This window comes from Erythranthe guttata, chromosome 10, assembly GCF_056151865.1.
Source record: "Erythranthe guttata isolate IM_541 chromosome 10, IM_541, whole genome shotgun sequence".
Lineage (NCBI taxonomy): Eukaryota > Viridiplantae > Streptophyta > Magnoliopsida > Lamiales > Phrymaceae > Erythranthe > Erythranthe guttata.
Window position 1 is genome coordinate 7,386,680 of NC_142542.1, and position 27,002 is coordinate 7,413,681.

General features: G+C 34.6%; 1 protein-coding gene across 1 annotated transcript; it reads left to right on the forward strand.

Annotated features, from left to right (window-relative positions):
• Positions 1 to 3,140: 3,140 nt before the first annotated feature.
• On the forward strand, positions 3,141 to 7,410 carry MKK6 (MAP kinase kinase 6). Its single transcript, XM_012994071.2, has 8 exons — positions 3,141 to 3,431; positions 3,526 to 3,610; positions 4,943 to 5,077; positions 5,756 to 5,980; positions 6,074 to 6,256; positions 6,393 to 6,616; positions 6,944 to 6,989; positions 7,067 to 7,410. Exons 1-8 carry the CDS (start codon positions 3,358 to 3,360, stop codon positions 7,157 to 7,159), a joined length of 1,065 nt encoding a protein of 354 aa, XP_012849525.1. The 5' UTR covers positions 3,141 to 3,357; the 3' UTR covers positions 7,160 to 7,410.
• The last annotated feature ends 19,592 nt before the right edge of the window (positions 7,411 to 27,002 follow it).

The following is a 27,002-nucleotide window of genomic DNA, read 5'->3' on the forward strand; positions in this document are numbered from 1 at the left end:
GCGAAAATGATTAACCAAATAGGGGTTAGTAACTTTCGGAATCAAAACAATTTTAGTATTGTTTATAAATTGCGGAATATGGTTAGAGTCGAAAACTTTTATAATCGTATTGTTAACAGATGTTCCAATAATCTCCCAATAGGTTTTATAAAAATGCCCATTTAGTGCGTCAGGACCCGGGGCTTTATCAGATCCAATTCTAGATAATGCAGCTTGAATCTCTTCTACCGAAATGGTTTTAGATAGAGGTTCATGGATGGTGTCGGAGATTTTGCCGCAATTAATATTATGGAAAGTACGTATACTAGGGTTATTGGAGGTATAGAGGGAAGTAAAAAAAGACGTAAAAACTGATTTAATGTCCTGGGGATCAAAAACCCATTCATTATTCTCTAGTTTTAAACTTTGAATAAAATTTCTGCGTTTTCGATTAGAAGCAAAAGCATGAAATAATTTTGTATTATTATCTCCATCTTGGAGCCATTGAATTCGAGATCTTTGGCGCCAATAGATTTCTTTTTGTTTAAGAAGAGACTGATGATGCAGACGTAGAAGATTCAGCTCATTAAATAACTGATCAAAATAAGCAATTTGAAGATCACGAGAGCATTTATCGATTTTGGAAATGGTAGCGTCAATATTCTGTTGGAGATTGCCATAAACGTTGGTTTTCCACCATCTAGCTTTATATAGGAATTTTTGGTAATAGGGTTTGAAAGGGCAAGACGAGTTATTAAAATTATGGCTCCATACCTCCTTAACAAGATGAATAAAAGAGTTATGGTGGGACCAAGCAATTTCGTATCTAAAGGATCTTTTGGGTTTAGATGTGGTATCATGTGTATCAAGCAGGATAGGGGAATGATCCGAGGAGCTAGAGGAGAGATGATAAAGTTTAGAGTTAGGGTATGTGAGGTTCCAACAGTTGTTGATAAGGGCTTCATCTAAGCGTTCACATATAAAATTCTTGCCAAATCTTCGGTTTGTCCAAGTAAAAGGATGGCCAGAAAAACCCAGGTCTAAAAGCCCGCAATTGGCTATACAATCTCTAAAATTTTGCATTCTGTGAAGGGAGGGTTTATTGCCGCCAATTTTTTCATTTTCCTCTAGAATGTTATTAAAGTCAACAATGACAAGCCAGTTAAGATTAATATGTTGGGAGATAGAGGTAAGTTCATCACATACCTGGTATTGGAGACTAGGCTGTGGGTAGTTGTAAACAGCCGAAAGAAAGAACGGGGGAGATCCAGGGTTTAGAGTTGCCACCATGTGAATAGTGCGATTAGAAACCTGTATTTGTGACAGTGAGACTTGATCATTCCTCCACATCACCCAAATCCCTCCTGCATTGTTAACAGCCGAGACAATAACATAGTCAGTAAAGCCGATGTTACGGATAATAGCAACAGACCGTTCTGGAACAGCTTTTGTGTCCAGGACTATAAAAAAATGTGGGTTATAGCGTCCGAGAAGGTCCATAACAGCATTTCGAAAATCTGGGCGGTTTGCCCCCCTATAGTTCCAAGACAAGATTTTCATCTGGAATGGAGATGGGGGTGGGAGTTGGGGCAAGACTCCGTTCAGAGTGTTGGGCATTAGATTGACACCTCCGTTTGAGGATGTCAATGGGTTCAATACTAGGTGAGGATCGTTTGGTTGATTGAGAGCTAACAGTGTTAGACGGTACTGGTATTCTCTCCCTCGGATCATAACCTCGCGCTCTTGCCCTACTTCTATGAGAACCTGATGGGCTAGGGGACGGCTGACAAAAAGGTGAGGGTTGGTGTGGTAGGATTGGATTATATATTGGTGCGGATTCAGGACTACCAGGCGGTTTCTCTGAATCGCTACCGAAGGTGAGGGACTTGTTGTATCTGGAATAACAGGTCGGTTCAGAAATGGACGAGGGGGAGTTCTTGGGGGTGGCAGCGAATTCAAAAACCGGTTGAAAACCCGGTGAGAAGGGGAGATCATCGAGTTGGTTGGGCGGGGAGGGATCTGGTGTTGGGGTGGTGTCAGGGAGCAGTTCTGGTGGGGTGTCGATAAGGCTTGGGTGGGGAGTGATGCATTCATCTGTTGATTGTTCAGATGCCCATTGGATAAGAGGTTGTTCGCCGGAGGGTTCATGGGTGGATAGACCGGGTCCATTGGTAGCAGTTGAAGAGTGACGGGAGTGGTGGGTCTGATCGGGGAACTTTCCGGTGATGAGTGGTTTTGTAGCGTCTGGTTCTCCGGTGGTGATGCCATGGGTATTTTCTTGAAAACAAGGCTCAGAATGTGAAGAGGATGGTGAGGGTAATGTGGGAGGGGGAAGGTCGACATGCATGGTATTTAAGAAGGGTTCTACAACTGAAGTGGCTAGAACTGTAGAGTCATCATGACCAACGTCATAGGGTTTTTTGGAATTTGTCATAATAAGTTTATTCCTATACGTAATTTCTTTTTCCAAAATCTTTTCCTTTGTTTTTCCTAGGGTATCCTCCACTTTTGGCTGACTCTTATTTTTTATTATTTCTTCTCCTAAAAGGAAGACTTTAATATCAAGCCCCCTTCCTGCAAGTGAGTTGGAAGGGGGCAACTCGAGGCAAACTCTCCTCTCCGTTCTCTCCACCCATACTCAACCCACACCCATCGTTCCATTACCTACCTTCATTGGAGGTGGTTTTGTCTCCGCACCTCTACCCACCTCCATCTCCATTGGAGATGGTCTAATGAGAACCATTTAAGAAAAAAAATTAAAATTAAAAGGAAAAGAAGAAGCATATGGGCAAATCAAGTGATGGGCATCTCTGTTTTCCGTTGAAATCACAAATGGTCGACTTCAAGAACGAGAATAAAGTACAAGAATTGAATTTTACGAGTAAATAGCAATTCATGAAGAGTACCCGCCTTATCACTTTTTGAATGAAGTTCTTCTCACCTGGTAAGATTAGAGCTCAAGATGAAAATGAGGATTTAGAAGAAAATTGCTATTTATACCTAATAATTTTGTAATTGTTGCATGTTATAAGGGCAATTTCGACATTACATACGGTACCAGCTGATGAATTATTTTAGTGATAAGTTGTCAAGCCAAGCTTGGGTGAACAAATAATAATTCAATTGGGTGATAATAATGGTGGGCCCACTTATCAACATTTGGTCGAACAACCAAACCAAATGTTGTACAAACAGGTACAATGAATACCATCCAGTTTAATAAAGCAAACCAAAAGTGCCCTTACTCAAATAGAGGAGTAACCGAGTGAGTACACAGTTTGGCGGTCATTCCCATTTCAAATTCGATTTAAACTTTCCACACTCAACGGTGGAACCCTAGAATTTCTTCTACTCGCTCGCCCACAAGAAGAACAAATCATGAAGATCAAGAAACCTCTCAAGGAATTGAAACTCTCCGTCCCAGCTCAAAAATCCCCCATTTCCACCTTCTTGTATTTACCGATTCAACATTTTTCTTTTCCAATTTTCTGTTTTCAAATTCACCGCCGCCCATGAATTATTTTTGTTGATTTTTTTATGATGCAGGACGGCGAGTGGGACCTTTCACGACGGCGATTTACTTTTGAATCAGAAAGGCCTCCGATTGATTTCCGACGACAATGAATCCCTTGTGAGTTTTTGTACTTTTCTTTGTTTTTTTTTTTTTTTTTTTTTTTTTTTTTTTCTGAAATGATAAGCTGAAAGTGCTATAGAAAATTTGAAAATTGGATTCAATTGAAACGAATTGACTTTAATGATTACCCATTCCAGTTCTGTTGACTGATTCGATAATTCAAGATTCATATCTACAATGGCAGGGATGGAAAATGCCTATTGCAGTTTTGTTAATGATTAGTTAAATCGAGTTTTTTTGCTGATCTTCCGTGAATAGTGGCAATGTTACTGTATGTAAAAAATTGCATTTCCTACTTAGCAGTTTCGTTAACGACGAAACTTGAACGGATAAGGTTTTGAATTCTTTTTTCTGTCTGAAAACAATTCGACCTTCTTTGCGAAGTCTAATTAGTCCTGCTAACCATTTCAACGGTACAAGGTCTTTTACTCCACTTCAACGGCTTTCACATGGAAACAAGTGTATCCTAATTAATAACTCTACTCGCTCCCAGTTTATCAAATGCTTATACGAGCACAATTTACCCAATTCCTACCGAACTTTTCATTGTTGATTCATAGAAAGATGTGGTTTTATCGTCTTATATGTAATTGATCCTTAACTTATCTGTCAATGTAGTGTAACATAGTTCTTTTAGTTCACGCCCCAATAAACTAAGATGTCTGCATCAGGGTTTCAGTACTTTGTCTAGATTTTTTCTTGTATAGATTACTATGTGTGTATTTCTTCTGTTATGCACCTACTTGATGTCAAGTGCTGGCATTTTTTATGTTTATATTTACATTGTACCCCTACTCTAGATGGAGTCCCGTTTTTACACCCAATTTCAGTTCAAGACACTATAAGATTACAAAGACAAAAAATCGGCCAAAATTTTTATACAGTGATACAACTTGTACTCAACAGTTTGTGGCACTAGTTTTGGATAACCGACTTATATTGTTTATAGCACTTGTCCTGACAATTTTACCAGTTGCATTTCTCTGGAAGCCAAAGAAAGTTTTTTGGACTCTCGAGTTTCTTGGATTTTAAGTCGGATTCTACTAAAAGTATGGGGCAATGGTCTTATACTAATAGATGTTCTTTAAGAATTTAGGCCTTGTTGTAAGTTCGGTTTTTATTCTACAGCGGTCCAATCTCGGGCTTAGAAAATAGCATTAGTTTTGGATTTGTGAAATCAGAGACTACAAATGACAGAAAATAGACTGCAATCTCTTGTTGTATATAAACATTTTGGTGGTATGAATGCTGATATTATATATGAGTTGTTCAATGTTTAAATTATAAGTCCCTTGAGAGTGGTGTAACTGAAATTTGATTTTTGGATAGCCATCAGAAACAAAGGAGATTGATCTTCAATTCTCGTTGGAGGATCTTGAGACAATCAAAGTCATCGGAAAGGGAAGCGGTGGTGTCGTCCAACTTGTTCGCCATAAATGGGTCGGAACCTTGTTTGCCTTGAAGGTTAGTGCACAATCATTATCTACGTCAAACTGAATTTATTCATTTTACTTGTTATATGCAGAATATAAGCTTTAGTATTCTTTTGATAACATAATTACTCGAGTTACTGTATTTTGAGCATTTTGGCAATTAACCTTCTAAAACTTATTTATTTATATGAATTTTGCCCCGTCCGATTAAAAATAGTTTTCCCCTTGGACGTAGTACAAGTAATGTTAAGTACCATAATTTATGGTGTGTCTATGACTTGTAATAACAAAAGTAAATTCTGCAGTTTTTTTCTCATTTAGCTTTCGAACGAGAAATAATAGAAAAGTATATGCGGATGTGTGATAAAGAGCTTTCCGGTAAAATTGGATCGTGGAAATGATCTTAGTGGGAGTAAAGTGCCATTACAAACGGAGATCACTGATTTGTTTTTCTCCAATTAGATTGGAATAGAGCTCAGTTGCAAAAGAAATAGATGTGGATTTTCACCCTAAAAGAGTCATTGATAAATATATCAAGTCATTTTATAATTCAGTAACCATATAAGTCAAATAATTTTCTTTTTTTCGTTTTTCGGAAAATCTTAATTTCATGCCCATTTTGCTCTAGATTTTACTTCTATATTGACTCTGATACTGGTAGTTGCTCTTCTTTTATAAATTTTAATTGAAGGATAATGTATTTGCACAGGTTATCCAGATGAATATACAAGAAGAGATTCGCAAACAAATCGTTCAGGAGCTTAAAATAAATCAAGCATCACAATGTGAAAATGTTGTTGTGTGCTATCACTCATTCTATCACAATGGAGCTATATCTCTTGTGTTTGAATACATGGATCGTGGATCACTAGTTGATATAATCAGACAAGTAAAGACAATCCTTGAACCATATCTTGCTGTTCTTTGCAAACAGGTTCGTCATTTACTTGCCGTACAATGTGTCAATGTTATATATATAGTTTCGCTTCCCTTCAGGTTTGAATGCATTGTACTTTTTTAACTTCAGGTTTTGCAAGGCCTCGTTTACTTGCATCACGAGAGACATGTTATACATAGAGACATAAAGCCTTCGAACCTGCTAGTGAATCACAAAGGGGAAGTGAAAATTACGGATTTTGGTGTTAGTGCTATGCTTGCTAGCTCTATGGGCCAAAGGGACACATTTGTTGGGACTTACAATTACATGGCAGTGAGTGTCTTCGTTCCGTTAAAGGAACCCCGTCTTTCTTTTTTCCTGGTCCATTTGTGAAAAATCATGCAACAAAAGCATAGGATAAGACTGATGCCTAACTGCAAAATTCCCGCTCTGAATTTTTTTTATTTAGCCTGAAAGAATCAGTGGAAGCACCTATGACAATAAAAGCGACATATGGAGTCTGGGCATGGTGATTCTTGAGTGTGCAATTGGGCATTTTCCTTACACCAAAGCTGAAGATCAACAAAACGGGCCAAGCTTTTACGAGCTTTTGCAGGCAATTGTTGGAAGTCCACCGCCTTCTGCTCCAGCAGATCAATTTTCTCCTGAATTCTGTTCATTCGTTTCAGCCTGGTAAGAATTTCGCAGTATTCTTTTCATGCTAGAGAGCATTGTTTTCTTTTGCTGAATCTTTATTTTAAATTCCCGATGTGTCTTAAAACATGGGCTTGTTTTGAAATATGGAAACATGAAATATGTAAAAACATAAAAGTAATTAGTGAGAACTTATTGGTGTCAGAGAATTCAGTTGATGACGGCCAATTTCTGTTACGGCTCACAATTACGAATTATTCTCTCTTTCATGCGTGTATTCTAAATATCCCTACTTGCCGATAATCCTTTATTTTGTGGTTTTCCTATCAAATAAGTTAATTTAGTTCGATTCATTTTCTGGTGCAGCATACAAAAGGATCCTAGAGACAGATCTTCGTCTTTGGAACTACTGGTTAGTTTAGTTCAACATAACTTGTCCTTTACACACTTTCACGAATCTTTAACTAACAACTATAGTGTAATTCGCAGAGCCACCCATTTATCAAGAAGTTTGAAGATAAAGACATCGATCTCAGCATTTTGGTCGCTAGTTTGGAGGCGCCCGTAAATTTCGCCAGATAATCAATCATGTTCCTTAATTTGGAGTGCAATTTCGTTTTTATATACTGTATCAGCTGTTGTATCATGTATTCCATCTCTACATATTAACCAGCTCAAGCATTCTACAGATTTGTATTGTGACATTGTGAAGATTTTGATGTTACTTGCTAATGGTATGCAGCCGCCGTTATCATGTTACATAGTTATGAAGCTAAAACATTTTATTAGCTATTTTAGTTATGAAGAAATCAAAATGAATGAATGTTCTCTTACTCCTTGTCTTATTGTCTTATACTTTACAACATAGGTTAATACAATTTATGATTTTTACTTATTTATTTATTATTTATATATGATTAGGAACTCTTGCTGAAATTATTTCATATTTGAAGATCCAAATTCCTAAGGGAAATTGACTAGAGGTCCTATTTACTAGATGAATATAAACTAATAAATCCTATCACCCAAAAAAATAATATGAAATAAATAAACTAATGATAAATAGACATAAGTACCCCTAATGATAAACCGCGAATGATTGTTAGCCATGGTAGGACAGGGGCAAAACAATTACGAATAGAGATTTCCAAGTTGTAAATTGCAAACGATTCTTAGTTATGACATAGAGGGAAATGCCTAAAAAAATTGCGAACATAGATTTCAAAACTGCAAACTGCCAACGATTCTTAACTATGGCAAGGCAAGTGCTAAGCAATTACAAACAAAGTTTTCAAAACTGCAAACTGCGAAGGATTCTTAGCTATGACAAGATAGGACGAAGCAAATTTTATCTAGGGCTTTGTTTCTGAAATCAATTAAATGTTTGGGAATGGTGAATACTAGTATTGATTACGTATCTTTTGGAGGGAAAAATGAGGATTAAAAGTTATACAAAGTAGGCTAGTAATTTGGGATTTTTATTTACATATATTGTTAGGGATATTTTTGACATAATAATACCAATATATTTACTGAAAATTAAGAGTTATTAATTGAATTTATACCTATTAAGTCTCTTATAAGAGGACCTATATCAAATTGCCACAGTTATTAGCTATAAGGACCATTAATCTTGGAATTCTTGAGCTAATTTTCATGTATGTTGTCTGGCAACTTCGTTTAATTGTGTCCGAAATGTGGAGCCTTAGACCATGTGTAAATCCATGCCGAATCAAGGGTGGATTTAGGGAGTGACCATGTATGCCATGGACCACCCTAAATTTTAAAAATAAATTTGCTTTAGTGGTAAAGATGCCCAAACAATTTGGAGAGGTCATGAGTTCAACTCTAGTAAGTGAAAATTTTTGCTTCATTTTTTACCCTCAATTATTTTTAGGGCAAATTGGACATCACCCCCTAAAAATTTCTAAAATTTGAACTTTAATTCTAAAAAAAATAAAAAGTGAATGTCCCCTTCAAATTGTTATTCTTGTTGCACATTGCCCCGATAGCAAAATTTTGATGGATTATTCATCGGCATTTGAGTATTTTTGTGCACATTGCCTCTTTATATGTTGGTTTTGTTGCACGTTACCCCTTAAAAACATTATCTTTTTGCACATTGTCCCTTTAAAATGTTATTTTTGTTGCACAATGCCCACCAAAAATTGGCTTATGGGGCAAAGTGCAGCCAAAATAATATTCTGAAGGAGGATTATCTAGTTTTTGAATTTTTAGAGGGAAAAGTGCGAAAATGGGAAATTTGTGGGACGTGAAGTGCATTTTGTCATGTATTTTAACACCTTTACCAAAAACAGGTCTCTTTACTATTTCTTCAATTATATTAATCTATATCATTATTTCGTCCACCCAACATTCAAAATATACAAAAAAAGTCCTAAAATTTTTGTTCTCCTAATTTATCCAACAAAAAAAAAGGTTCGAATTTTGTTTTTCAAGGCGCTGCCCCCGAACCACCGAAAGTTTAAGCCCATTTAATAGTAAATTCCTGGACTCGCAAGCGACATACCCTGAATATTTCATCCTCGATCCGCCACTGTGTCGGATCTGTTTAAATTCATGTTATCTCCTCCATCTTAGATCTATTGAAGAAAACAATGTATCAACATGGATCAATCCAAATCCGGTATATGTTTACTCCAAATTCAATGTTACGATTTACAAGGATTCAATTGGCAATTTAGGCACCCCGGTGATAAGAATCCATGGGAATTATTCCGTTCCATTAGGGGTGAAAATATGAACGGAATCTTCGAATCCCGCCGATTCCGGTTCGAAAATATTCGAATTTAGAATCGTAATTTTCACCGAATTTTAAATTTTCGGTTGTCGACTTTTCCGATTTTTTTGGGTACGTACCAATTTTCGATCCGATTTTAGTTCTGAATATATTCCGATTGTTTTCCGGAATATATACCATTTTATGATATATTTGGTAATTCTGTAATATAATCTGTTATATTTTAGGGTTAAATAAAAAAACACCCATGTACTTTGGACTTTGTATCATATACCATGTACCACACATAAATACCCCCCATGCTCTTACATTTTCTCCAAAATCTAACGAAAATACCCCTGCTAAGCCTATAAATATAAGGGTTTGTTTACTTGGAAATTTCGGTATTTTTATTTTTTTATCCAAAACATCTAATTGCTTAGATTTCTTTTTTTAGTTTCTGAATAAAACCTTTTATTTTTTCATTTTTAATTTCTTAATTTTTTTCTTAAATGTCTTCCGGTAATTCAAATTCTCAACAATTATAGGATTGTAAAGATGTTTGTAATCTCAGGATGTCTAAACTACCGGAAGACATTTAAGGAAAAAAATGAAGAAACTCAAAAAGACAAAAATAAAAGGTTTTATTCAGAAAATTAAAAAAATCTAAGCAATTAGATGTTTGGAGAAAAAAATATAAGTACCAAAGTTTCCCAAGTAAAATTGACTGAAAATGGTAAAAGAATATAGTGGAAAATGGCTCAAACAAACCGTTATATATATATATATATATATATATATATATATATATATATATATATATTATTGCGTTTCTTGTTTTATTTCCTTTTCAGGTTTTTATTAGGTATTTTTGCCGAGTCGAAGCCTTTTGAAAGCGAAACCGAATTTTCAAGCCAATTTTGGGGCCAAGAAGACCCAGATCGCGATCTAGCATTCCGGATCGCGATCTGGGGGTTGTCACAGTACGAAAATGGATCAAGACCCAGATTGCGATCCAGCATTCCGGATCGCGATCTGGGGGTGCTGACAGAGAAGAAATAGGGGTCAAATCCAGATCGCGATCCAGAAAGTCGGATCGCGATCTGGGGGGTCCGACAGAGCTGAAATGGGTCAAGATCCAGATCGCGATCCACATTCCTGGATCGCGATCTGGGCACGCCTTTTGAGGAAGATATTTTATTTTGCAAAGCTTCTTGAGGAAGATTTGCATTTCACTATAAATAGAAAGGCCCTTTCACTCTTCACTTCTTCTTCGACTTTTTACGGTTTTCGACAGTTCTTCGCGGGAATCATCAACGGGGGTTCCGACTTGGGTTTTTCTTACGCAATTTCTTTACGTTTTGTTCTTCATTTCCTTTGTACATTCTTTTGATACTATGTTTGTTATGAACTAAGAACATTTTCTTCTAGGGCAATGAAGCCTTGTATATATTGATTTCGATCGTCATTTCTGTTATCTATTTGTCGTGTTTTGATTTTGTTTATGTTTTCCTGTATTAAATGCTTCTGGTTGTTTGATCAGCTCTCGGATTGATATTAAATAGGAATGAACTCGAGAGAGGATTTCTTGTTTGAAGTTAGGAAAACATAGCTCGGAGTGTGGAAACGGAGACGTGATGCACTTCGGGTAGCCCTTAAGGACTTGACCTAAATGCTCTCTTAATAGCAGGTTATGAAGGGAGCCGTCGGACCTGTGGGTAGACTCTAACTACACTGGAGACGGGGGTTAGAGTACATTAGCGTCTGGGTTAACGAATAGGAATGTGATTTTAGATAACGGATTCGTAGATCGTTTTGGCCCTAGAAGTCCCTTTTAAATCGAAGTCCCCCCGCGTTGAGTTGTCATTACTTTATTTACGTACATTCTATATTTGCATGTTTACGATCTTGCATGCTTATTAATTAGGGTTTCACAATTCCAAATATCTACGATCAGCTAGATAATATCACGATAATATAATTACACTACTCAGCATGTGAATCTACAAGGTCCCTGTGGATCGATATACGGAACCACTGTTCTGCAAAATGCGATACTGTATACTTGCAGTAATTTATACGTGAGGAAAACGCGTATCAAGTTTTTGGCGCCGCCCGAAGGGATTCTACATCGGGATCGGAGCCATGGCTCTCGGCGCCGGGCCCGCACATGCTGTCTAGTTCTTTGTTTATGAGTTCTGTAAGAAGAGATTCTCCGACGACAATCTGGACAATCACGCGGCTCACGCAACTTCTGGGGTTTGTGCCACTGTTGCTAGTGATGCGGTGCTTACTCCCATGGATATGGTGAAGCAGAGGCTGCAATTGGAGTGGATGCGCTATGATCAATGGACACAACCTAACGCTTACGTATAAGATGGATGTGTTCGACGAATTTATTCTTCAGGACGTCAATGCGCTTACGGTAAATAGTCGTTTTCGAATTTTCAGGGAACAGTAAGTAGTGGTTTACGTTGGTGTTACTCAATAAATCTTACGTTTAAGTAATTCATGTGTTCTGGTGTTAAAACACGGTATGAGTTGATAATATACATGTTACTGTTGTATTTAATGGTGTAAGTTTACTCAATCCTTATGTATTAGTGGTTTTTGTTTTTGTTTCTATGTGACAAAATATGGACATAAACGAAGGAGATTGAACAAAACGGCACGTACAACTTTAGTTTGGAGTGTTTATGTAAGAGCTATTGATGGGTCTAAAAATTGAGGAAAACGAATCGGACAGGGCTCTATTTGATAGTGTACTCATCTCCATGTATATCTTAGATCGCCGAAGAGTGGATTTATAATTCTCACGAGTCAGTAAATAGTGGATTATACTTACTGTAAATAGTGGATTTCAAATTCAGACAGTGAATAGTGGATTTTTAACTTAGAGAATGAATAGTGAATTACGTTAATTTTACAGTGGTTTACGACAATTTAACAGTGAATTTTACGTTATTTTTTTAATATTTTTTTTATAATGAATGTCGATAAATTTTGACAAATGTGTAGTGGATGTCATTTTTGGGTAAACCTGATGGAAATAAAATAATTTTTTTTTAAAACTAAAGTTTTCAATAAGTTTATAGTGAATTTTCATAACAGATAATGTTAATTACTTAGTGGTTTTCGATAAGCTTATAGTGGATTTTCGTTATGAACTACGTTAATACATAGGGTTTGCAATAAGTTTAGGGGTCTTTACTAATAAGTCCACACATGGTCCAGATTTTTGTAAAGGACTAAAATAACCCCTCATACTTTAATATGCTTCAATTTCATCATAAACTTTAATTAACCTCAATTTGACCCCAAATTTCACAAATTATTCAATTTTGACCCAATGTTTTTTTTTTGCAAATAATTTTTTTTTTCAAAAACTTTTTTTTCCCGCTGGATTCTGGCGTTGACTTTTCAAAATTTTTTTTCTTCCGGATTTTTTCGCCGGTTTCCAGCGTTGACAGGTCAACGCCAGTCTCCGGCGTTGACTTTTTCGATTTTTCTTCTTCTTCTTTTCTTTCTTTCTGTAACTCTTTTTTTTTTTCGTTTAAACAACAATATTGCTGTGATTGACGGTAATATTAACTATATTACTGTTAAACACATTAAAATTAAACTAAACTACAGTTTAACATAGTAATATTGATCTCTAGCACAATAATATTAACACAACAAAACTCATTATTATTGTGTAATAGAGTAATATTACTATGTTGACCGTTCAACAAATGTAAACATAATAAAAAAACAAAAGAATTAATATTATTGTGAGTGACAATAATATTACTATAACAACAATAATATTACCGCCAACCACAATAATATTACAATAATAGACAGTAATATTATTACGTTACTCCGTGAGTAACTCAAACAAACAAAAAATCCAAACAAAATAATAATATTGATGTGGTTGACATCAATATTACTATATCAACAGTAATATTACCGTCAACCATAGTCATATTATTGTGTTTATAGTAATATTACAATAATAGACAGTAATATTATTACGTTACTCCGTGAATAACTCAAACAAAACAAAAAACCCAAAAGAATAATAATATTGATGTTGTTGACAGTAATATTATTGTGTTTACAGTTATTTTACAGTCAACGACAATAATGTAATTACGTTGACATGTCAACAAATCAAACAAAATAAAAAAAAAAAACAACAAAAAAAAATAAAAATAATATTACATTAATTTTCTGTCAACGACAGCACAATTACATAAATGTATTGTCAACGGCAGTACAATTACGTTAATTAACTGTCATTGACAGTATAATTACGTTAATTTACTGTCAGTAACAACACAATTATGGTCAACGTTAAGCGGCCGACGTAAAGAAAAAAAAACAAACAAAAAAAAAACTTAAAAAACACTAAAAAAAGTCAACGTCGGAAAACGGCGAAAAAATCCGGAAGAAAAGAAAAGAAGAAAGAAAAAAAAAGTCAACGTCGGAGACCGGCGTCGACCGCCGGTCAAGGCCGGAAACCGGCGAAAAAATCCGAAAGAAAAAAAAATAAAAAAAAAATTGAAAAGTCAACGCCGGAATCCGCTGGCAAAAAATGTTTTTTTGAAAAAAAATGTTTTGGGTCAAAATTGAATAATTTGTGAAATTTGGGTTCAAACTGAGATTAAATTAAGCTAATGATGAAATTGGAGCATATTAAAGTATGCATAAAAAAAAAGTCAAAATTGAATTTTTGTGGTCAAAATTGGATTTTTGTGGACAAAATTGATTAATTAGGGTTACAATTAAGAATTATATATAAATGGTTGAGGGTAACATTGTCATATACATGAATGTTTCCTTTATTTATAATAAATATTAAGGGGCTATTTGCCAAACCCCCTCATTGAATTTTGAATTCATGATAAATCCATATTTTTTTATAATAATATTTGTGATAAATCCAATTGATTTCAATTATCTAAAATGCCCCTATTTAAGATTACTAAAAGTTACCATATATCATTAGGGAAAATCAATTTTAAATATTCAAATCCCCCAAATTTCTCTCCATCTCATCTCCATCTCACGTCATTCTAGTTTTTCTTCTTCTTTTTCTTTTTTCTTTTTAATTTTTTAAAAGACTTTCTTTACTTCGAATTAAACAAAAATTGGTTATTTTTAATTTTTTTTTATCTTCTTTCAGTTTTTTAAAATTTGAAATCCACTTCATACTCATCAAAAACCACTATAAATTTATCGAATACCACTATGAAATTGAAGTAAATATTAATATAAAACTAACGTAATCTACATCAATATTAATATAATATACTACAAACTTACCGAAATCTAGGTAATGCACTACGAATTAACTCATCCAAAACCACTACAAATTTATCAAAAACTACTATGAAATTGAAGTAAATAGTAATGTAAAACTAACGTAATCTACATTAATATTAATGTAATCCACTACAAACTTACCGAAAAATACGTAATGCATTACAAATTAACGCAATCCACTAAAAACACACAAAAAACGAACTTCACTATTCCCGACCCTGTATCGTCTTCCATCTCCCATGACCACCGACACCTCCCTGAAATTACAGAAAACAGAACATCGAAAAAATTAAACCCTCTACACACTAGTAGATATTGAAAACCACTATATACTCATTCAAAATCACTATTAAATTATCAAAAACACACAAAAAATGAAATCCACTATTCCCGACCCTATATCGTCTTCCATCTCCCATGGTGGGAACGCTGAGCGTAGTTTCTTCCAACAGAAAGCGAAGAGTGCTTACCTCGCTAATAGTGATCGATGCACAAAATTTTTTCATTCCATGGTGAAGAGGAACAGAACGAAGAACTGTATTGCAGCTCTTTCTCTCGGTGACGGGACGACTACGACTGCTCCGGAACAAGTGGTATCGGAGTTCCTCAATTTTTATAAAGATTTGCTGGGAACCAAGGTTCAGACGGAACCTATTGACTTGGACGTTATTCAAAATGGCCCGTGTTTGTCGGTCGAGCAACAGACTCAACTCATACAGGAAGTTACGGAGCTCGAAATTAAGGAGGCGCTTGACGATATCGGTGTGGATAGATCGCCGGGGCCCGACGGCTTCTCGGCTGGTTTCTTTAAGAAGTCGTGGGACATTGTTGGAGATCAGGTTGTTGGTGCGGTGAAGGAATTTTTTGGCAACGGATTCCTGCTTAAACAGTTAAATAATTCTTTTATCTCTCTTGTGCCGAAGGGAAGCCACTCTCCTTCGGTGGGAGATTTTCGGCCGATTGCGTGCTGCAATGTCGTGTACAAGATAATTACGAAAGTACTTGCAGCGAGATTGGCGCCGATTATGGATTCGATTGTTGACAAGGCTCAAGCGGCGTTCATTCAAGGGCGGAGTATAAGTGATAATATCCACTTGATGCAGGAGCTGCTTCGACATTATAATCGAAAAAGAATTTCTCCTCGATGTGTTATTAAAATTGATATTCGGAAGGCGTATGACTCGATTAGTTGGGACTTCCTTTTTGATATGCTGAAAGGGTTGGGTTTTCCACCGCTGTTCGTTAATTGGATTGTTGAGTGCGTTTCGACTCCATCCTATTCTCTTTCCATTAACGGCGGTTTGCATGGATTTTTCAAAGGGAAGAAGGGGCTGCGACAAGGTGATCCGATATCACCTTATCTGTTTATTTTGTGTCTCGAATATTTCTCGAGACTGATGGCCAAGGCTACCGACAATCCCGACTTTAATTTCCACCCGAAATGTGGTCCTTTGAAGATTACGCATCTTGCGTATGCGGATGATTTGATGCTCCTGGCTAGAGGAGATCCTATGTCGGTTCAAGTGCTCATGGATTGCTTGAAAGTTTTTGGAGCGAAATCGGGGCTGCAACTTAATGTGTTCAAATCAAATATCTATTTTGCGGGGGTTTCCGAGCAGCAGGGCGAGGATATTCAGCAAACGACGCACTTGGTTAAGGGAGTTATGCCTTTTCGGTACCTTGGTATCCCTTTGGCTGCAGCACGTCTCAAGGTTGTGCAGTATGGGCCTTTGCTTGACAAGATCTTGGCTTATATTAATGCCTGGACGGGGGCCTCGCTTTCTTATGCGGGTCGGGCTGAGTTAATTCGAGCGGTCCTACAAGGCGTGGAATGTTTTTGGCTTTCTATTTTCTCCATCCCGGTCACGGTTAGAACCGCAATTATTAAATTATGCCGTGCATTTTTGTGGGGAAAGGCAGGAGCGTCCGTGGCATGGAAGAAATGTTGCCTTCCGAAGACCGAGGGAGGTCTTGGATTGAGAGAATTAGGGGCTTGGAATGCTGCCCTTATTACGAAGAATCTGTGGGAGATTCAATCCAAGAAGGACTCGTTGTGGGTTCGGTGGGTTAATTGTGTATATTTACGGCAACAATCTGTTTGGGAATGGGTTCCGGGCCGACAAGACTCAGCTTTTATTAAATACCTGGCTTCTATTCGAGATCAGATCCGATTGCATTTTGGGTCGGAGGAGTTGGCAATCGCTAATTTGACCAAATGGTATGGTCTGCCCGGTAAGGGGTCTGCCGCTGCTTATGATTGTTTTCGTCCGAGGGCTGCTCCTCGTCCGTGGGCTAATGTGGTCTGGTGTCCAACTATTACACCGAAACACTCGTTTATTCTGTGGCTTGGTATTCTGTCCAGGCTCAAGACCAGGAATCGAATCAAGCACGTGGAGGTTGAAAAGTCGTGCATTTTTTGTACGGAGCCTGAAACTGTGGTGCATTTGTTTTTCGGATGCACGTTTACTTACAACATTTGGAGCATTATTCGGGAATGGATGAGCTTCCCTCGGGCTGCAACTACGCTCAAGAGTGCTTTGAAATGGCTGAAGAAGGAGGCTCGTGGCTCATGTTGGCGGCAAAAAGCGAAGAAGGTGGCCCTTGCTTGCACCGTTTATCAGATTTGGAGTGCTCGCAATCGGAAAATTTTTGAGAACGAGACGCCTAGGATTACTGAGATGGTGCGTTAGATCAAGATACTCGTTTACAAGACGGTTTTTGCCTTGTTTCCGCAATCAGCTTTGCAAATCGTGCATCCCTGATTGTTTTTTGATCTTTGGTTTGCACTTGACCCTTTTTGATCTTTGGTTTGCACTTGACCTGTGGGGTCTTGTTCATGTATAGGCATTGATATATATTTTTTTGATTACACTGCCTGGGTATGCCCAGTGTATTTGTAAAGTCCGTTTTGATCTATATATTTCACAATTACCGATCAAAAAAAAAAAAAAATCACTAATAAATTATCAAAAATCACTATAAAATTAACGTATTCCACTTTAATATTAATATAATCCGCTACAAACGTATCGAAAAATGCTAAAAATGTTCATATTCGACAACAAATTAGTATAATCCACTACTAATCACAAATAAAAAATAATTACAAAAAAGGTTAACCCACTCTTTTAATTCACTTTTGGTTCCTGGTTCGCTGAAAATCCGAAAGTTTTTTCTCCCCTTCAGCAATTTTATCAAAAAAAAAAAATCATCAAATTGACCAATTAATGGAGATATTTTAATTGTCTTAAAAAATCCAAGTAATGCATCTCTTGTACACAAGATATCCCCATTTTTATGATTGAAAAACAGAGAAATAAAAAAATCAATAATGAATTATAATACTATGTAAGACATTCTATCATAACTCAATTTGCTCAAAAGGATGGGTATTGATGGTAATATTTTTCTACATGGTAAAATATACCACGACGTCATTAGGGAAGCATCCACATTAAGTAAGAATCGAAGGAAACAAGGTCAATTTTATCCTTGTTCTATTTCGATCGTCTATTCATCACTCAAAATTACTGTATTATGTGTATTGTATTCCATTCATTCATTCTTATTTAAATTAATTATTAATATTTATTATGTGTATGATTAATTAAAATATTTTTTACTTACTCACACAAGAATGCATCTGCTTCGTTGATGAAAAGAAGCAAACCCCTGTTCGATTTCTTAGCCAAATCGAACAATTGGTGTATCTTTGCAACTGTCTTAAAAAATTGACCTTGTTTCTCTCTATTTCCACAACTGTACTATAACGTTGGTCTGAGGCGTCCATGGCGGCGGCGATTGCAGTGGGGTTTTTCGAGGTCACTCGCTTTGGCAATGGAGGCGAGGGGCTGGAGATAGAGAGAAATTATTGAAACGTCAAAGAGAAAAGAAAAAAATAAAGGAGAGGGGCGAAGATATTCCGTGATATAGGTTTTGGCAAAGTAAAGGGTATAATTGTATTATTAAATTTCAATATTAAATTTAGACTTATGTTAAATAGGAGAAAAAAAAAAAAGATTTATCCAAAGACAACTTGGATATGAGGGGGGTTTCCCTAATAATCCCAAATATTAAAAGGGATGGGCTTATTGGTGATAGATATATAGCCCCTAAATCTAGAATAGTAAAGATGTTTGGTTGGGGACTTATGCACAAAAACCCCATAAGTTTATAATAAAATTTTGTAATGGAATATATTAATTACATAGTGGTTTTCATTAATTACATAGTGGTTGTCGATAAGTTTATAATGAATTTTTGTAATGGAATACATTAATTACATAGTGGTTTTCAATAAGTTTATAGTGGATTTCAATTTGTTAAAGACTTTGTTTTTTATATCAAAATGTCAAAAGAGAATTAAAAAACAAAATCGAAATTAAAAATCAGTTTTTAAAAACGATTTTTTTTTAAAGAAAATCAAAATTTTATAATTTTCTTATAAAAAAAGGCTCCAGAATAAAAATAAATTAAAAAAAAACACAATTTAATCAAAATTTTGAAAAACAATTTCTGCAAAAAAAAAAAATGTCAATTAAAAACAAAATTAAGAAATCGTAATTAATTTTTTTAATTGAAATGGTATAAGATTTTTTGAGAGATTTTGGGGATTAGGCGAATTTTTAGGGGAGTTAATTTAAGAAAATAAATTAAATATTAAAATTCAAAAATACACCACAAGGGTAATATACTTATTTTGCTATGGGAGGGGGTTATACCAAAAATGGAATTATTAATTGGACTTATCCCTCTTAGGAAATTGAGTGAGGGGTTATCTCATATAACCCCTTTGTTTTATTATTTTCTTTAAAAAAATTTAATTTTTTTTATATCAATTTAAAACAAAAATTGGTTTTTTTTTATTTCACTTTTTTAAATGCTTCATATTTAAAAAAAATTGAAATCCACTACATACACATAGAAAACCACTAAATTTATCGAAAAGCACTATGAAAATAAAGTAAAAAATACTATAAAATAAGCATAATCCACATTAATATTAACATAATCCACTATGTAATTAATGAAAACCACTTTATAATTGACGAAAATCACTATGTAATTAACCAATTCCATTACAAAATTCACTAAATACTTATCAATTAACAAAAACCCACTCTGTAATTAATGAAAACCACTACGAACTTAACGAAAATCACTGTATAATTAATGAATTCCATTGCGAAAATCCATTTTGTAATTAATGAAAACCACTATATAATTACAATTTTCACTTCTTGATAAATGGAGACTCATTATCAGTAGCTTCTCAGGGGCTGCACAAAAACACGAGTTTGTTTGGCCTATCTATACATGTTTAATTCCATTCGTTTGTGGAAAGATTGGTTTATGTACTGATGGCGTGTCCGTGAATAGTCCCGCATGCTTCTGCCGCTTGGGTTTCCGTTTGAGTACTTCAAATAATTCAACCAACTGCCTTCCGATTGATGGCTCTTATTAACTGGCGCCGATTTCTTGCAAATCTGATGACAACAAAAGGTTTGAATTCTTCGAGGTTGTCTTTCGTCCAACTAGACTACGGTGTGGCATTGACTCTGTAAGACACAAATCCACAATCATAATTAATTAATTATAACAACTTTAGTTGAAAAAGCACTAGGGTTTCTAATTTTGTACCGGCCCCATTTTCCAATTCAGAGAAATAAAAAAAGTTAGAGTTTTGAAAAAAAACAATAAATACAGTGATGAACTTTCTGACGACGACATGTCATTACTAATGGAGTCTTAATCTCTGTTTCCAAATCGCAGAAAATCCTAATTAGTGCACAATTTGAAGCATTGGCTGAAAGAGGAACAACACATCCGTTGCTTTGGTTTTTTTACCACCGCACAAAGATTGTACGGTGACCGGTGCAGAGAGAGGAGGCGGTTGCGATAGAGAGTAAAGAGATGGCGCGGCGAAGAGAGGTTTGGGAGAAATCAAATCGAGAAAAAGGAATAAAATAGGTTGGATGGGTTTGAGAGTTTCGGTGGAGATTATAATTAGAAATTAATATAAAATAATAGGGTTATGTCAAATATGAAGGAGGGTATAATAGTGAAATTATATTATTTTTTATTAATTAAAAATGTTTTGAATTTAACTTAAAAATGAGAATTTTTGTTGGACTCGTTGTAAGTGGATGAGTCTCATGAGGTGTTGTCAAATAACCCCTATATATATATATATAGTTTGAAGGATGATTCTATTTCTTTAAAAAGGAAAAACGAGTATGGTATCACTCGTTCTAGTCAACGGTGACCACATGAATCATACTAAACTATTTTAAACTAAATCAATGGGCGAACAATGAAATTGTTTAGGGATTATGTGAGAAAAGCCCTCATATGTCTTTTATAGTTAGTCTAGGTCCAAAAATATTTCTCATTTTTGTGATAAATCCGAATTTTATTTACCAGCATTTTTTTTTATTATGATTTCCCTAAAATACCCTTATGTATTAATTAGAATATATATTTTATTTTTTCTATTTGACTAAACTCATAATTTAATATAAATTACAATGATTCGATTATTCCCTACCTTAGGGTCTTTCTAGGGTGAGACCACCCATGTTCTAAACTTATTTGAGATATGCATTAATCACCATTAATTTTCTAAGATTAAATCTGGCTCATAGGAAAATAACATGGCTTATGTTCTAAAAAATGAAGTACTTTACCAAATTATCCTTCGATTATTTTTTTTATTAAATTAATATAAAATTGATTAACATTGAATTGTACCAAATTATCCTTCGATTATTTTTTTTATTAAATTAATATAAAATTGATTAACATTGAATTGTCTAATTTAGACCCTACTATATTTTAATTAAATAATTAATTTAAATTCATTGTGTGAGTTTTATTTGATAAATAATCGAAAAAAATGCATTCATTGGAAATCAAACTTGTGACCTCTTAATACATTTATCACTCACAACCATCTAAGCACATTAACTTATTATGAAATATTTAACCATACTTGTATAAATACTGTTAATGCAAATATTAATTGCAACATTCATTATAATTAAATGGTATTAAATAAATTATTAACAAATTTAATAAAATAAAGTTTGAAAAATATAAAGAATTGCAGTTCAATACGCCAAAAATCTATCATTAATTATATAGTATTAGAAGTATTAATAAAATCCACAATTTAAAAATGTAAAGAATGCTCAATTAAATAAAAAAAAAAAATGCATAACTTAATTCAAACTCACTTATGTTATTTAATCGATAGTGTGGCAAATCCAAATAAAAAATAAATTAATATGTTTATTTAGAAGAAGAAAAAATTATAACTCATTCCAATTAGTAGTTTTCTTACTTTAAAATAAAATTATATACTACAAATACTATATTGTGAATTTTCTTTTAATATTTAATTTAATCAACTAGTAAGATTTGAATCGATGAAGTACAAACCCTTTCAATTAGTAAACATTATTCAAATATTTGAATCGGTTGCTTAACTATTGAGTTGAGCTTAATCGATCAAATCTTTGAATATTGTTTTTGAATTGAAAACACATGAGTTTAATTGATTCAAATATTACAATTTAATTAAATCTTCCAATTTACGATTCAATTCAAACTTCAAATGTGACACCCCTCTCTCGATTACCCTTATTATATGTAATCTCAGCGGAAGACTTTTGAAAACATGATTTTTGTGGATATAAAATTTACGTAAAAAAATTTCTTTTTAAATCAGAGGGAGAGAGGGCACAACTTGCTAAACCCTAATCAAATATTTAACACAAAAGCATACTACATGCAAGACTAGAAATTACCTAGGAATGATGAACTTAATGCAAATGCGGACAGATTCAATGCAGAAGCTTTAAAAATTAATTCCTCTTAAAATACTCATGAAAATAACCCCAACATTATACTATACCATCTAACACGGGTCTAGATCACTCACTTAAAACAGTTTTGAAAGATGCATGGCCATTTAGGAGAAATAAATAAAATGGCACAGTCACTCAGTTTAAAAATCCAGAACAGGGGAGGGAGTTTTAAAAATTCATAATAAATTCCTCACTGACCCAAAAACTACCAAATTTTACCCCAAGGCGGAAAGGTAAGTTTGAAACATTTTCCAAGTGAAAACAAGGCATTTGAGTGAGTACAACTCCAGTTATACCAGAAAACACCCGAATGACCCTGTTTCAATGCAGTAGTGAGAAAAAAATCATAACTAAATAAATACTTACCCAAATCATGCACAATACCTAGAAATATGATGAAAACAGAGAGATGCAGAGGCTCCTAAAATTTCATGATTTTCTAAGCAGAACACCTATATGAAAATAATTTTAGAACATGGAGACAAAATACGAAGAACTTACTAGCCGGAAACATGCATACATATAAATAGTGAAAATTTGCTTTCGCTTACAAAAGGCCACGGATTACCGATTAATTATCCAAAATAGGGTAATCCTAATTACTATTACACATATCGTCTTTTAATAATTTCCACCGATCGGAGGAAGCGATCGGTAGAAAATACCTAAAACCGTATCAAACGTTTTTACAAGCATATTATACAAATAGAACCACATAACCAAATTAAGAGCCAACACAATCCACAACCCCTCCATACGATCCCCTTCCGATTCTCGAGCTCGATTCCCAACTTCACTCCTCGGGCCCTAAATCGGGTATACCTACGAACATACAACACCTATATGAGTCTTTGAGGACTCAATGAGAATCTTGAAGTAATATCGAATACACATAGCACATAGAGCATACATCTATATATATATATATATACATACATATATCTTATACATGAACATACAATACGAAATAAAACAATCATATACTTCCCTTTTTCGTCGGCGTTCTTCATTCACATAATTGCCACCACGCATAGAGTGAGATAATTCCCACCTTTATAACCCTATGATCCCAAGACCATAGAGTGAGAATATCCCACCTTTATAACCCTATGCCATGACACGTATTGAAGATTATAGGAGGAATTTCCCACCTTTATAACCCTACGATCCCAAGACCATAGAGTGAGATTTTCCCACCTATATCAACAACACCATAATGCAACATGCATGACATGAAAAATTGTCGGGAATCCCTCGGAAGAGTCAATCTAAGTTACGGATAAATAACCCCATATAATTCGAACCATGACTAACTACGTGGGATCAAACCACCCCTAGGCCCTACGGTACCGGCTCGCCGTACCCGAGAAATTTACCGTAACCTCGAAAGACTTTCCAACATAGTTTTATGTTTTAAAAATTCATGACACTAATGCACCCACCCATGCACCCTTTCTACTTACCCTTCTCTCATCCTTACACCCAATGATTCACATAAGCAAGCAAGAGCACATAGGAGCACATAGAAAATACACATAAAGTTTCACAAAAATTACTTAGCCATAAAAACATAGAAATAATCGAAATCTTAACATGCAAAAACAATCTAACAACAAAGTTCACTAGATCTAGCATTTTACAAGAATAAAATTCAAGACTTCCATCTTTACATTTATTCAAGCAAATACACTAGATCTTCACATGCAAGAGTATTTTAAATCAAATTAGCACAAACTCTTAGTTCTTAAACCATTTTTCATAGAAAACACTAGATCTTAACATGCAAGACTTTAATCAACCATTAATCACTAGATCTTAACATGCAAGACCTTAAATCAACAAGCAATCACCAATCTTAACATGCAAGGCCTTAAAACAACAATCAACACAAGATCAACACATGCAAAACACAAAATAAACCACATAAGCAATTTCAAGCATTTTATCTCAAAAATTCGAAAGTTCCTTAGTCAAGTCAAGAATTCATTTTCTTTTCAAAAATCAACAATCAAACACTAGATTAACACATACAAGGCACTAATTAAGCCAAATAAGCCATTTAAAACATTTTTCCCCAAAAATCCGAAAGTTTCATGGCTAGGCCAAAAATTCATTTTCTTTTCAAAAAATCAACAATCAAACACTAGATTAACACATGCAAGGCACTAATTAAGCCAACTAAAGCAATTTAAACATTTTTCCCCAATTTTCGAAAAATCACAAAATTTCAAGAATAAAGCTATCTTTTCAAAACACTAACATGCAATCATCATCTAAAACATATAATCACATAATATGCAAGAATCAACAATGAAAACACATAAAAACCGAAAATACTAGTGGTGTTGTAGGTTTGAGCAAGAATTCAAGAATTCTCACCTATACTCTTTAGGGGAAGGACTTGTTAGCTCTTTTCTCTCTAATACAAGAAGAGATTAAGAGTTAGATTAAGCATTAAGAAAATAATAAGAAAAACAAAAAGGAAGAGGAGGAGGAAGAGCTTTGCTCTTTCGGGAAAGAAGAAGAAAGAAGAGGGGGAGAAGCTTACTCCTAAGCTTGGCCGAAAATTCTCCTCTTGTTGAAATAGAAGGATACTTTGAACTAAAGGATAGTAAGAGTGGAGTTTGAGAGTGTATTTTGATCTTGGGCATGGGAGGTATTTATAGAGTTTTTGGAGACTTCAAAGCCAATGGAGAAGAAAGGAAAATACATTTTTTTGTGGGGGTGATTTTGCAATTTCCGAAAATATGAGGTGGTGGTGGTTCTTGGGTGGTTCAAGCTTGAGAAAATGGTGGTTATGGTGGTGGTGGTGTGGCTGCCGAAATGAAGGGGAGGAAGGGAGAAGAAGAAGACCTTTGGTCTTACTTAAAGGAGTGAAAAGCATGCCTAGTCTATGGAGTAGGGAACTAGGCTTTTAGGTATTTCTTTCTATGCTCAAAGTACAACCACACTAATGCATGTTTTTCTACCAATTAATATGCAAGAATTTAAAAATCATGTGTGTGTGTGTGGTGTCCGAAAATTCAAGAAAGTGTGGGGAGGATTTTCAAATTTTCTAAATAAATTAAAAATCTTAAAATGCATGAGAAAATTCATTTTTCTAAAATTTTGTGCATGCATAAATATGATGAAATGCTCATTTAAATTCATATGCAAAAATCCTAATTCATGAAAATAATTTATTTCGACATACTATTTCGAAATATTTCCCTAAGCACATAATTCACATAATCACATAATCACATAATTTCACATAATCACATAATTCACATAATAATTACCTAATTCACGTAAATACTAATCATGCAAGAATTATTATAAATTCTAATTTCACAAATATGCACATAAAGGTGGTAAAAAAATATTTTACCGAAAATGCGGGGTGTTACATCAAATTCTTTCGAAACTCAATTTTAAATTACACGAGTTGAACAACATTTCCTTAGATTTTTAAATTATATTATATAAAGATTTGTTAGTATGGGATATTTTTAATATATAATAATAATAATTATATGAGAATTAATAATTTATTTAACATTATTTATATAAGTTTTATAAACATTATAAATTGTAGCTTTGTGATATATATCCGTATTGCTAGTTTATTGTCAATTATGTGTTGTGTCTTAATGGTAAGTATGTGTTTTCAGATGGTCACGAGTTCAACTTCAGGTTGATGCAATTTTGGATGGGTGGTTTAATGATTTTTACGAATAATGATATAATTGACATTATAAGTTTTAATTCAGCAATAAATATATATTTAAAATTGCATTAAAATTATAGAGGGTAAAATTGACATTACATTAATAATATATAATGGCCGATTTTTTGAAAATATTAATTATACGAAGGGTATTTACGACAATACGTAAATGAGGAAAAATTGGATTTTTTGGCAGGGACACGTGGCGCAATATAAAGGGGGTATCTTATAAAAGTTTAAGACCCCCTTAATTATATGTCCTAGGATCTCTAAAAATATTTTCTTAGTTTCATGTCTCATTCTCTATTCTATTAATGCCGCCGCTCTCTTTCTTCTCTCCGCCGCTACCCTAATCTCTTCTCTCCGCCTATCATAACCCAACTTTCCCCTCCACTGCTCGTCGGGCAATCTCTCATCGCGGTGGTAAAAAACCCCTGCCATTATCCCTCGTAATTCTGGTTGGTTTCTCCCAATCTTTTTATTAATTTCTTTTTGTTTCCGCTTTGAATCTTCGTTTATTTTATGGATTGTTAATTTGATTTTAATTATGAGTTATTTTGTTGGAAACAAAGAAACTAATGCAGATCATACCATAAAGACTCCAAAATTTGAGTTTATAATTTTTGGGATCAGGCTTCGCCTAAAATCGATCGGATCTGTGGGATAAACGGTGTTCCAGATCTGAATTGGAGTCATCGTTGTTGCCGACAAATATACATGATGTTGTGGCGGGAGCAATAGAGAAGGGGGTGTCGATGCGCTTACAGTAAATAGTGGTTTTCGAATTCTCACGGG

Coding starts and splice junctions, on each gene's coding strand:
- MKK6 (XM_012994071.2), top strand. CDS start 3,358: ATGAAGATCAAGAAACCTCTCAAGGAATTGAAACTCTCCGTCCCAGCT. Junction 5,981..6,073: donor TTGCTGTTCTTTGCAAACAG/GTTCGTCATTTA, acceptor TTTTAACTTCAG/GTTTTGCAAGGCCTCGTTTA. Junction 6,257..6,392: donor GGACTTACAATTACATGGCA/GTGAGTGTCTTC, acceptor TTTTTTATTTAG/CCTGAAAGAATCAGTGGAAG.